Raw genomic sequence first — 14,964 nt, 5'->3', positions numbered from 1 at the left:
TATACAAACAGAAATATATAAATTGTGTTTCCGTTGTATAAAGTCGAGAATTATACAATACAAATATTATCCTGCCTATATCTCTTTTGCCTTTCTCTCTTATAACTAGAGTCGTTAACATAGACTAGGTCCGCTGGTCTGGCTTAGTCCGTGATTTAACAGGGGTAGGCTATAATTTTTGGAGCTTATTTAAGAAATGACATATTACCTATATACACACTTTCCCCCCCATAATTTTCATTATTTCCCACCCGTTCTTAAATTTTTCAAAATCCCTTATTTTTTACCGCAACACAAAATTGCAGGATACATAATTTTCACATTTTTTCCCCCCTTTTTCATGCCACAAATCTCTCCGCAGTTACCCCATTTATCCATTTTTTAGTTTCAAATCATTTTTCTTTCTAATTAATGATTTCAAGTTAATCAAGAGGTAGATCTCTTTCCATAACTTCAATTTTCAATTTTTTTTTAGTTTCTCATCTTCAAAATTCATTGATACATATGGATGAAGGTCCATATTTTAATATTGGGCTTACCCAATTAGTCGAAAAAGGAAGCATCTTCGAATTTTAAATCGACTGTGAAAAGCGCTCACAAAGGGGAAGAAAACCGATCTACTAGTGGCTCTAGTAAGGACTTTGGATCAAGTTCCATGAATGACACCATTGTTAATAGTGAAAAAAGATACAATAGGGAATATTGAGAAGTACAAAGAGAAGAAGGATAAACAATCGTCTTTTAAAGTTCAAAAGTGAATGTTGAGAAGGAGATATATATAAAATATTAAAATTTAGAATCATCAAATGTAATTTACTTAGTATTTCTATTACTACTGTATCATCGAATTATCTTTCAACATTGGTGGATGTATTCTCACCAAGTGTAGAAATTGCATCCATCACGAAAATATTTAATTTGAGCCAAAATATTTTTAATCATTATTTGTCTCACATTTAATATTTTTATTTGTCCTTTTTGAGCATTAATTTTATGGATTGTGCTAAACAATGTATTTTATTTGTAGGAGTTGATTGGTGTAAAGTTGAAGAAGTTTGGAGCTAAAATGAATTAAAGATGAAATGCTGAAGAAGAAAATCAAGCAGACAGTTTAATGAAATAAATTTAATATAATAATGCACAACGAAAAGATTGACAGAATTCAAATTGAATTGCAGTTAGTTGTTGCACGTGTCATTCACATCACGTGCCTTCAAATATTGAGGTTGTTTGCGCACGGAAGTCAGATTTCGTTTGGTTTTAGTTTCCCAATTGATTTTGGATTTAGTCATTATATTTAGGATTTTCTACATCTATAAATAATCCATACAAATAATTATTGGAGGCATTCAATTAGAGGAGGGAATCTAGAGGAGGACTTTGGAAGAGAAAGTCATCAATACTTTTTAGGGTTCTTTTCTTCTTCTTGTTTTCTTAGAGATTAGTAGCTAAAGCCTTTCTGAGGCTATAGCTACGGACTGAATGTCAATTATTAATGGCGTTTTGAATTAATTTTTGGTTGTCATTATAAGTTACTTCTATATTCTTGTTTAGTATTTCTTGACTGGCTGTCGAGAGATAAATATATTATCTAATCTTAAAATCGAGAAAAGAGAGGTTAGATAGACCAGATGATATAGAGAGCTTGATCGACCCATTAAATTGAGGTGATATGTGTTCAGGTGTGACGCCCGGACGAACAACGAGAGGTGTGTAGCCCGACTCATACAATTAACCCTATAAACCAATAACTTGACAACTAAGCGAAAAATATGATACATAAAATCCAATATATGTTGCAGCCCTGGGATTTTCCAACTATTGTAAGCAATTTTATTATTTTTGTTCTTGCATTCTTCTTTTTTGTCTCTCTTAAGTAAATAATTAGACCAGTATACACATGCCAATACATATATCTTCGTCCTACACTTATAATTATACAATACAAATATTCTCCTACCCATATCTCTTTTGCCTTTTGCTCTTATAACTAGAGCAGTTAACATGGGCTAGGTCCGCTGGGCTGGCTTAATCCGTGATTTAACAGGGCTAGACTATAATTTTTGGAGCTTATTTAAGAAATGACATATTACCTACATAAACACGTTTTCCCCATAATTTTCATTATTTCCCACTTTGTCTTAAAATTTTCAAATTCTCTTGTTTTTTAGCGCAACACAAAATTGTAGGATACTCAAAACAGCCTCATTAGCCAATACAAGTTAATTATAACTCATTAATATTTATTTTATGCAAGAATTGAAGCATCCCAAAAAGTGAAAATTGCATCAATCTTACTTCAGATCACTCAATATCACAATTTTGGGGAAGAAAATTTTTTTTTAAAAAAAAAAACTGATTAGGAGGAAAGGTTGAAATGTGAACGGGTCAACTTAAGAATTCGGCCTTTAAAAAACGGGTCAAAAAATATAGATAGGTATATTATTTTATTAAGAGGGTGAGTGACACGTGTGGGAAGTTGGAATAGAAATTGCTAAAACGAATGTATTTAATTTGGTTTAAAATTGTTCAATGAGATAATAGGACCCCCACAAACTTTAAGTGTCTACTTCAAAAATAAGGTTCAAGTGTATTGAGACTTTATGTATTCAAATAAATTTTAAATAAAAATAAAAATTAAAATCATAAAATCTTATGTAAGAATGGATACTTGGTATATCTTATTTGTAATATATAGGTTTGTTGTAATGAGTGAAATTTATAAGAGGAAACAAAAAAAGAATTTGTAATCAACACGTTCAACTATTAATTCATATTTTTGAAAAAACATAGTTTAACCTTATTAAAAAATTTAAAAAAGAAATCAAGTACAGAAGGAGTTAAAAAGATTAAATAATGTGAGTATTTGCAAAGCGAAGGTAAGAAAATAAAATAATATTTTTCTTGATTACTTCCATCAGAAAAGAGTTAAAAAGAATAAAATTACATATTTTTTTTAAAAAAAATACCTTTTATTATAAACAATGAATTTTTTATAAAAAGAAAATATTACACATAATTTATCCATAGTAAAACAATTGCGCCCCCCTCCACTCCCTCCCCAAAATTAAAAGTCTGGTTATCTCTTACTCAATCTAATTTACTCTTCATTCACTGTATTCACAGAGTAAAATAGGCTCTCTAACCACACTTTAAATTCACTCTCTATTCTCCATTTATAAGAAGTGGATAGTTTGTTTCACTTTTTGATTTTATTATTATTATTATTATTATTATTATTATTATTATTATTATTATTATTATTATTATTTTCTAAATTAACTTATTTTTTCATATAAGGTCATTATTAAATCTTGAATATACATAATTCTTTTTATACAATATTTTAAAAATATATTATTAAATATATACTGTTTTCATCAGAAATTAATAATATTTTTTTTTAAATTTTTGTCACTTTAATATAATTTGATATTATTATTGATTTTCACTATGAAGAATGTACACAATTAAAATGATAAGAAGAATATTTTAATTTTAAAAATAAAATACGTGACATAATAGTTTAAATATAAGATAACAATACAATACATAACATAATAATTTTAGGATAAATTACTTAAATACACACCTTTATTTTTTATAATTTTCATTATTCCCTACTATTTTAAAATATCTCCAAAATCCCTTCTTTTCCTTTTAAATTCCATTGTTCTAGATACATTAAGTTTCACATTCAAGCACATGTTTCTATTCCTAATTTCACTCCCTTAATCCCTCCCTATTTCACTCCCTTTAACCTCTTCCTATTTTCACTCCCTCAATTTTTACTTCCTTCATTTTTTAATTTTCAGATTTATTCTCTCTCCATAAGATTTTTCAAGAACCAAGTAAGTTTTCGCTTCACAATTTTTTCCGAAGAACTACCAGATCTCCTCCCTTTCCACATTTACAAAATATATAAGGAAAAAGTGAAAGAGATGATGTATCCCCATTGCTCCTTGCAACATCATCGTTTCCAGGGATCCTCTTTTGCTGATGAAATCATTTTCCATTGTTGACAGTGAGACAAAGATACAGAAGTTGGTATAGAGCAAAGATAAAAGTGTAGGGGGATTTCTTGGTCATTTGTTTCTTTTTGCTTTCAACAGATCAATTGTTGATTTTTTTTTCTATTTTTGTAGTTCATCCTTTATAATACATATGATTTCATATTTAATGTATCTAGTTGATTTTGTTTCTTAAACTAATGTATAATGCCTTCGTTGATTTTCAATGTAACTAGATGTGTATCATATAATACATATGCTTTGACACATGAACTAGATGTGTATCATATGATTTCCTATGTATCAAGGGTTTTTTAAATTTTTTATCATGTATCAGTGCGCCATCAAGTGTGTTTGCTGATACATTTTGAATCAGTGTGTATAGTGTTTTAGATGATGCATTGATACATGAATTTGTTGTGTATCATAATATTTTCTATGTATCATGAGGTTTTGAAAATTGTTATAATGTATCATTAACTAAGTTTAATAACTGCGTCATCAACTGTGCTTGATGATACATATAGAATCAGTGTGTACAGTGTTTAGTCGATGCACTGATACATGTATTAGATATGTATCACATGTTATAATGTTTAGTCAATGCACTGATACATCAATATCCAACTCGGCTGCAATTGCTGCTTTGAGATTAGAAAACGAAATTGAATCACCAACAACGATTCCGTCGATTTTGTAACTTTCATACTGCAATTCGTTCACCCAAATTCCGGAATGTCTCATCAAAATTGATGTATTCATCTTGAAAAATCCACAGTAACAACAATAAAATTACTGCAGTTCGAAATTTAACAGATTGTTCATAAAAAATGTATTCAAAATAGATGATATAATCTTTGATTTTCAAAATTTGAAATTAATATCCAATTACGTGCTGATTTAATGCTGATTGATGATCTGTTACCATAAATTAAGCTGTTTTAGTTAACAAGATTAAATGTACCGTTTTTTCCCCATTTTTTTTCTTAACAGTTTAAACTTACCATGTATCATTTACCATGTATCACTAGAGTCTAAAGTATCACGGCACAACAATTTTAAGGGATTTTTAGTAAATACTAAATTTATCGGGACAGAGTGTAATTATTGAATTACACTATGGGATTCCTTAAATTTTTACATAATTTTATCATGATCACTTTACCTGCGGTTCATGTCCATTAATTTGTATATTATATACTATTTGTTAGCAATATATGTTATATAAAAATTTAGAATAAAATATAATTTTTTATTAAATAAAAAAATGAAAAAAAATATAATTTTATATTAAAAAGAAAATTATTAAAATGATTATTTGAAGAAATAAAGAGGGAAAGATAATTATATTAGTAAGAAAATAAGGATGAAATAGAAATAATAATATAATATTGAGAATAAAGAAAAACATTCATTTTAGAGAGTAAATTAGAGAATTGGGTTGAAGTCGATCGTAAAAAATTATAGAATAAGGCTGGAGATATATACTATTTATAATTTTAAAAAAATAATTTTAAAATATACATAAAAAAAAAGTAACACATTATATAGATTTGAAAACGAAGAATAAAAAAACGAAGGGCTCTCTATTCTATAATGTCTCAAAACAGATTTGGCTTCCCGAAATTCAGTTTTAAAATACTACTCGCTAGTTTAAATATAAATAATTATAGGGTTGAGCGTGATTATTTTGGATTGAGATTTTTCAATCAAATTTATTTTTAATTGTAATATTTTAAATATATTTTTAAATTTGAATTATCAATTTGTGACTTATTTTAACTTTCATATAATTTACAAATATATAATTATAAAAAAATTAAAAATTTCATAGTAAATTTGAGATTAAACTTAAACTGCTTGACTTTCGAAGAAATAATAATAATGATAATAATAATAATAAATGGTATCAAAATTGATGCACATAATTAATTACTCCATTATTCTCCTTATAATATAGATTGTTCATTTTTCTCCACGTCATTTAGAAATCATAGATAATTGTTTATAGTATTAATTTGTTCTTTATTTATTTATTATTTCATTTTTGAAACTTTACAACTTATTTACACTTTTAAAAAAAATTGAAATTAATTAGTTTTGTTTTTATTTTGTACCTTAACAAGTACTCTGTCTATTTCATATTATTTTGTACCTGATAGTTCCTTAAGAAAATTTTAACTAGAGTGTAAATAATTGAACTAACATTATTAATAATGCCTCAAAATTATAAATTTGCCTCCAATTAGTTTATGTAATTATTTAATATTATTCTTAAGAATAATATAAAAAAGTTATAATACATTTTTTCTCATTTGCTAAAATTGGTTTGAACAAAGAAAATAAAAAATCTATTATTCTATAGAATCTCAAATAAAATAAAATAGATAAAATAATTTAACACTAACTATTTTAAATAGCATGAACAATTAATATAAACAAAGGATATCTTGATGCTATCAAATTTAATGAAGTGCTGTATCATTATTCCCTCAAGATACACATTTCCATCGATAAAAAAATTATCCAAAGTCAAAAATAGCTATAAATCAAAAATGAAATTCACATGACATAACATAGGGGCTGTTTTATAAAACTACGATAAAGATTTATAATTTTTTTTTATTTTTATAATTGTTCTTTTAAGTGTATATATATTTGTAAATTTATTTCCAATCACCTCAACCATTACTAAAACATAGCGTCCACTCATTTCTTTTTCTATATCGAATCTTATTTTTTTCACGATATATATTTTTGCTATTCATCTAAATTTATCTTTCGATTACTTTTCATTCTAATAACATTAAACCTTTCACTTGTTGTATTCATCGTCTTTTTCTCTAATAATTATTTATGACAATTACATGAAAAAAATAACGAACTTTTGTCAAAAAAGAAATAGTAAGGTTGTCAACTTACAAATTGGTTTTTGTAAGGTTGTTTGCTCGAATTGTTAAAATTAAGAGCACAGTTCCAAACTATGAAATTATATTGATAATGCTGGTTGATTTAGCAGAAATTGTATGCCTCCAATTATAGCTAAATCGTGGTTATGAGAACAAAACTCCCAAATAAGATTTGGTATGAGATAATTTTATTTAACATGTAGCAACACATGTATGCATCAAACCAACAAGGTCTCCCCATTAAAATTGGTTCAGGGTCAGGAACCATATAATTTTCATCTAAAATGTTGAATGTGCGGTTATGATTTTAATTGCTCCACCACGCATAAAGATGAACTTGCAAATAAGGTTGGAATGAATGTTAGATTTTCTAACATTAGGGGGAGAGATGATTGACAGCTAAAAATTATGTGTGAGGTTAATTATGAATTATCTAGATCCTCGTTAAATAAATATGTGAACTTAAAGTTCAAGGGATAATTCAGTTGCATAATGTTGCAAATCAGTTGCCAGATGAATGCACTGACCCTATGATATAATTCAGCTGCAAATGCTCCAATGTGAAGTCCTTGAAGGACAGAGTCTATGATACGCCGGAAGCGTAATAGACCAATCGATTCCAAATATAAAATTCCTTGAAGAAGGAAGGAGCAAATGATCAATATGGTCATGATAATGAGGCAAGTGTTATAAAAGAGCACATTGACATAACATTTCATAAAATCTTGAAAAAGGTTCAGGTACCTGAAATAATGAAAAATGAAGAGATCTCGATAAGTTATGTCTTGTTGGAATCGATATCAAATAACCGTCGACGGTATCTTTGATATAAGGTAGCGCTCAATGATATAAATTGTGACGAGGATCTTGAATTCAAATCTGTCATATAGTGTGGACAGATAAATGGTTGGCCAAGTAAAATGCACAATTCAAGTATATTTTGTTTCACTTAGAAAAGTGACATTTTGGACTGGTAGTCCATAAATCAAGGTATAATGTCAGTGGGGTACAAATAAATTATTATGCGATAGTATAACCGTAAGATATCAAATACGGTTTGTGCCTTGGGGCATAAAGGTTTATCGCAAAAATCCTGACATTATTGGAGATGTTTTCTCCTTTGGTGGATGCAATGAGGTTTGTTTTGATCTGGCAACATATGAAAAACTTGAATGCATGTAATGAATAATTGTAATGTCTAGCTAGACAATGAAGGTTAAATGAAAATCCTTGAAATAATCGAGGTGTCTGAAGCATATAAGAGTTTGAAAGAAACTTTTTCAATAAAGCTTCAATAATCCTTATATGGATTGAAATAGTCAAGGAAGAAAAAGGGTACAAAAGAATGACCCTAATTGTCCTTGTATTTTTATGAAAAGGTCTTGGTAAGACAAAATTTTGTCTTGACCTACAGATTGATAATTTGACAAATGAAATATTTGTCTAACAGTGCACATACACTGAAAAGTTTTGATGCAATTTTATATGGATAAATCGCATTCATTGAGTACCCCAATGATTATGAGATCACTTGACATAAATGATGATTCAGTTTGATCTCAAAAGAAGGATGAAGAGTTTCTTGGTGATGAAACTCTATCTTGGTGCAATCAGGGCACTAGTGCATCTTACTAACAATATTTGACCAGATATTTGTTTTGCAGTAAATTTACTGGCAAGATTCAGTTTCTCCCCGATAAAAGGACATTGAAATGGTGTTGAGCACATGATTGAATATCCTCGAAGGACCATAGTTATGGGTTTATTCTATTCCGAGTAATCCAAGACAAAATTGATTGGTTACGCAGATACAGAATATTTATCTGATCCGCATAAAGCTCTATCTCAAGCACGCTATGTGTTTGCATGTGGAGGCACAATAATATCCTGGCGATCAATGAAGCAAATGTTGCTATGCAGAAATAAAAGTCCTCCATGAAGCAAGTCGAAAGTGCGTCTGGTTGAGATAAATGACACACCATATTCAAGAAATGTGTGGTTTTTCTTTGAAAAAGAATATACCAACCACAATGTACGAAGATTGGAGACATCATCACAAGAAATTAAGTGATGTTTTAATCAGGGGGAGTATAATACGCGTTGCACTCTTTTTCCCTTGACCGGGGTTTTTTCCCACTGGGTTTTCCTGGCAAGGTTTTTAATGAGGCAACAAATAGTGCGTATCAAAAGATATGTGTACTCTTTTTCCTTCACTAGAATTTTTTCCCACAGGGTTTTTTCTAGTAAGGTTTTAACGAGGCACATTATCTATGGACATCCAAGGGGGAGTGTTATAAATTCATTGAATGAGTGGATAGTCCATAAGGTTGCTACATGAACAACCATCCATATTCACTAGATTCATGAACCGTTTTGGATAAGAATGTATCTATTTATTATGATACTTAATATGGTGACTTTTGGAATGATTTTTCACTCTATAAATAGGATTGTTCATTCACTATTGTATGACATACAGATGAGACTTACATACACTTGAATATGAAGAAAATTCCTCTTCTTCTATCTACTTCTCTTGTCTTCTTCTCTTTATGATTATATTCTTATGAGCTTGATTTTATAACAATTTGTTTTTTATTTATTTATTATTTCATTTTTGAAACTTTACAACTTATTTACACTTATTTTTAAAAAAATGAAATTAATTAGTTTTGTTTTTATTTTGTACCTTAACAAGTACTCTGTCTATTTCATATTATTTTGTCTGTGCTGACCTGATAGTTCCTTGAGAAAATTTTAACTAGAGTGTAAATAATTGAACTAACATTATTAAGAATGCTTCAAAATTATAAATTTGCCTGCAATTAGTTTATGTAATTATTTAATATTATTCTTAAGAATAGTATAGAAAAGTTATAATACGTATTTTCTCATTTGCTAAAATTGGTTTGAACAAAGAAAATAAAAAATCTATTGTTCTATAGAATCTCAAATAAAATAAAATAGATAAAATAATTTAACACTAACTATTTTAAATAGCATGAACAATTAATATAAACAAAGGATATCTTGATGCTATCAAATTTAATGAAGTGCTGCATCATTATTCCCTCAAGATACACATTTCCATCGATAAAAAAATTATCCAAAGTCAAAAATAGCTATAAATCAAAAATGAAATTCACATGACATAACATAGGGGCTGTTTTATAAAACTACGATAAAAATTTCTAATTTTCTTTTATTTTTAATAAATGTTTTTTTAAGTGTAAATATATTTGTAAAGTTTGTAAATAACATAGGGGCTTAAACCTTTCACTCGTTGTATTCATCTTCTTTTCTCTAATAATCATTTATCGCAATTGGATAAAAAAAAAATAATCTTTTGTCAAATTTTATTCTTTTTATCAACATTAATAATACACTATGTTATTCATCTAAGTTTATCTTTCAATTACTTTTCATTCTAATAACATTAAACCTTTCACTTGTTGTATTCATCGTTTTTTCTCTAATAATTATTTATGACAATTACATGGAAAAAAATAACGAACTTCTGTCAAAAAAGAAATAGTCAATAACTTTGTTGGAATATTATTTTCATCTGAAATGGAGGAAAACAATATTATTTCTTATTGTTCTACTCACTTAAGGAGGATGATATACACGTTTTTTGTCATATCAAATTTTTGTGTGTAGCTAAAATTATTTTTAAATATATATAAGTGTTTAATAGGATAAGATCAAATTAAAATATATAAATAAAATTTTTGAAACTGGTTTGAACCAAATAAAAAATATGATTAGATTTTTGGGACTTATCGTCCTCGATCATGTGCATGTGGCTCAAGACATGGCTTGCTGTCTTAAAAGTTAAAACTAATCACATGCATGATTAATTAAAGAAAATAAGGGTGGGGGGCTGGGGTGGGGGGCTTATTAGGGTTTTATTCGATTCTCATATAACTTATAGTATTATATATTATTAGTTACGTAGAATAATAAGTATTTATTTATTTTTAATTAGATGTATTGAATTTGAATTTAATACTCCATAGATCAAAAGTATTTTATAAAAATAATTCTTTTAAGAAAAGTTTTGTGATTTTCAGATTTTATTTGATTCTCATATAACTTATAGTATTATATATTATTAGTTACGTAGTACAATAAGTATTTATTTATCTTTAATTACATGTATTGAATTTGAATTTAATACTCTATAGATCAAAAGTATTTTATAAAATAATTCTTTTAAGAAAAGTTTTGTGATTTTCAGATTTTTATAAAGTTCAGAAGTAGTGAATAATTTATAGTGTTTAAATTTTTGCTAAAATTCTAAAATTAAGATGTGATTTATTGGGTTAATTCAAACTTTTATAAATACAAAATCAGGGAATAATAATTCAGGACATTTTAAGCATTTACAAATTCATACATTTGAATTTAAATAGAGCTCGTTATTTTATTTGAATTTTTTGTTTGCACTAAAGTATAACTAATTTATTAGAGTTTTTTTCTAAAATTTTACATTATTTAAACGGAGGGAATTCTATTATAATTCCATTTTACATCAAAACGATTTTATTTTTTTGAGTAAAAGACTATGATAATAGGATCCTAGTTAAGTCTACATGTGTTTTTGAAAATTTAGTTATTGTCTAAAAAGATACTTACGTTTTATTCCAAAATAATATATAAAAAAATTAAGTTATAAAAAATATACCTCAAATTTAAAATTTAAAATTTATATTTATTAAGATATTATATAAAAATGATTAGGTGTGTCAGAGACTTAATTAAAAACTTATAATTTATAAATGTTCAATTAAAAGTTTTTTTTAATATAATATAAATAATTAAGCACTACTAAGAAAGTGATTTGATATTGATGAATAGGATATGACTCACACTAAAATAATGCAAAAGTTTTAGACGTAAAAATTGTTATTGAGTTGGAGATGGTCTAAAGCTTATCATCCCTTTTTTTAATAATTGTTTAGTGTAAGACACCAAAAAATTATATATATAGTATGTATATTAGTTTTGTTTGTATTGTGCATTTGCTACAAAATTCAAAATGTAATGATCTGATAAAATATTAAATTAGTGGAATAAAAATAAACTAGGACATTTAGTAGTTTTTTAAAACACAAGTAGTGCATCGTAAATACAATTTTGACATTTATCAAGTTGAGTAACCATTCCTACTTATTACTATAATTAAACAGACAAAAATAATATAATATTCTATCAATATTAAATTTAAGTTAAACTAATCAATAGTCACTCACAATTTTTTATATATACTTTTACCTCTACCTATCTCTTTATCTCTTTTCTTTCTTCATCCTTCTTTCTTCTTAGCATTTTTCTCCAGAATTTGGCTTATTATACTTAATTTTCAAAAAATTTTGAAGTAATGGGAGAGGTTAATGGGTAAGTACATCATTCATTCTAATATGAGGAAAAAAAATAGTTTTCTAATTTTATTATGATAACATTTTATAATATTATCGTTAATTTGGATAAAGTTCAATTACTTTTAATACAAAAAGTTTGTTATGACAAAGTAATGAAAATATGTTCACATTTAATTTGCAGATTTATGGGACATAATATGTTGGCACCCTTTACTGCGGGATGGCAAATTGATATGGGACCTTTAGTCATAGAAAAGGCGGAGGTTAGATATTTTCGTTGAGCTTTAAGTTATATACGTTGTTAGCATTAATATTTTTATAAAAGTTATATTTGTAATTTTTTTTAAAAAAATTGTGTACATTGTGTTAGGTTTTGCTTTGATTTTCTAATAGTTTTAGAAGAATACAAGTGTTATCGTAATTACTTTTAATTTTTTTGGACGAAAAAAATAAAACTCATTCATATTTGAAATTTTACACAAAAATACAGTAGTATTTATTATGTAGTTATACAAGAATTTTGTTTAGGAGGAGATTATTTTCCCAATAGATTTTACATTGATTTTCTTGATATATAGGTCACTTGACCAAATAATATATCTTTTAGTATAATTACTTTTTATCATCTGATTTATTGCTTTGCTTATTTAAATCCCAACATATTATTAGTTATTTGTGATTTTGAAAATAAGATAAATTATATATCATAACATATAAGATATTTTTTTTTCAATACGTAATGATGATATATACAATTTAAATTTTTTTGTTAATTATTTACTTGTGAATTCTTTTATGTGTTTTAACATTTGTGTAATTTTTGTTATAGGGTTCTTATGTCTATGACATAAATGGGAAGAAGTATCTTGATTCTTTATCTGGTTTATGGTGCACATCATTAGGTACTTAATTATTGCATTATTTATAATACATATTTATTTATAATACATAGATGATAGATGCCATTCTTATGATTTTTTTTTCATATTGATTAATTATTCATTTGATTCTGTTTTCTCTTTTGATTTACGCTATCACAAAAATAACTTTTAACGGTAATAAATAGACATATTAATAAAAAGTATTAAGTCTTTATCAAAATTATTTGAGTGTCATTAAATTCAATGTTGCTAAAGTTTTTAGACACATATACAAAGAGTTTGAATTACCGTTATAAATATATATTTAGCGATAATTGCTAATTAATTTCCACAAAAATTCATTTTTTTATGTAGTGTTATGGGGCTTTTCTTTGATTTGTGGAAGCAAATATATTTCCTCTATTTTTAGTTGTTATGTTTTCGAAAGTTAATTTGACTAATTTTTAAAGTTAAATTAGATTAAATTGATATTTTAAACAAAAAAAAAAGATATGAAAAAATTATACAAAAAGTACTATAAGTTGCAAATTTTTGTATCAATAAGATTAAAAGTGCATCGCAAAATGTTAAATAAAATTTTTATTGTTAGACTTTTAAAAAGGAAACCATGACAATTAAAAATGAACAGAGATAAATAAAATTGATTAATATTTATGATGTACTTTTTCGTTATTGATATGTTAAAATTGTAATTGACAATATTTTTTATATAATTATTATATATTTAATTTCTTTATTTAAAATATCAAATTAATATAATATAATTATATCTTAAAAATATTAAGCAAATTAACATTTAAAAGATATAATATGACAATTAAAAGCATAATAGAGATGATAATAATTATTGCTTGAAATTTCATATTGGTCGTCACAATCTAAATATTCCCAAAAGATAGTGACCATATTTTTATTTTATCTCGAAATGCTAACCCTAATCGTCGTATTAATATAAAATATTTCTACGTTTTACAATAGCCATAATGATGAATTTTTCTATATTATAAGTGCGAATAATGAGGAGCTCCGGTCAGCCGATTAATTGATAGATTTGTCTTTTTCTTTAATTTTTTTATTTATATTTTGTATTTTATCTATTAATTTATTTTTTATTTTAATACTTTTTATATGTTATGTATTTATAAAAATAGTAGTAAAAATTAATTTAAAATATTATAAATTTAATTAACACTCAAAATTTTATGGTACTATATAATTGAGATCGAGGAGTAACATATATTATTTAAAAATTACATTACGAGTATTATAAATCACAATAATTAACAACTTAAAAATTTTGAAAACATATTAAAATTAATGGGATACGGCACAAGTACCTCCCTAGACTATGACCGAAATCTCAAAGACATACCTTAACTAAACTACGGTTCTATTTGTGCACCTAAACTTTTTTTTTGTAATTTTGTAAACCTTTCGTTTTACGTGGCGCAATACGTGAATCCACGCAATTGAGGCGCATTACAGATATTTGAATGTCACGTAAGTCAAAAAGGTACACAAAATTACCAAAAAAAAGTGTGTGTGTGTGTTTGGGGGGGTGATATAGAACCTTAGTTTAGTTAAGGTATGTCGCTGAGATTTTAGTTATAGTTAGGGGGTACTTATACATTTTTTCAAATGTAATTAAAAATTTAATCAACTCTCAGAAATAAACATGTGTCACATAATTTGAGACAAGGGAGATAAATATATTATTTAATAATCATGTACTTATAATATTTTTAATATATATATATACATATATATATATATATATATA

At 26.3% G+C, this 14,964-nt stretch overlaps 1 protein-coding gene across 1 annotated transcript in view; it reads left to right on the top strand.

Annotated features, from left to right (window-relative positions):
• The first annotated feature begins 12,216 nt into the window (after window positions 1-12,216).
• LOC107027278 (gamma aminobutyrate transaminase 2-like) overlaps window positions 12,217-14,964 on the top strand; it is a 10,158-nt gene continuing 7,410 nt past the window's right edge. Inside the window, exons 1-3 of the mRNA XM_015228457.2 lie at window positions 12,217-12,319; window positions 12,485-12,566; window positions 13,133-13,205. Of these exons, the coding sequence (XP_015083943.1) occupies window positions 12,303-12,319; window positions 12,485-12,566; window positions 13,133-13,205 (172 nt within the window). The 5' untranslated portion in view covers window positions 12,217-12,302. The remainder of the gene's footprint in view (window positions 12,320-12,484; window positions 12,567-13,132; window positions 13,206-14,964) is intronic.

Source organism: Solanum pennellii, chromosome 8 (genome assembly GCF_001406875.1).
Source record: "Solanum pennellii chromosome 8, SPENNV200".
Taxonomy (NCBI): Eukaryota; Viridiplantae; Streptophyta; class Magnoliopsida; order Solanales; family Solanaceae; genus Solanum; species Solanum pennellii.
Note: the sequence above shows the minus strand (reverse complement) of the source record. Positions and strands in the feature narration are given on the sequence as shown.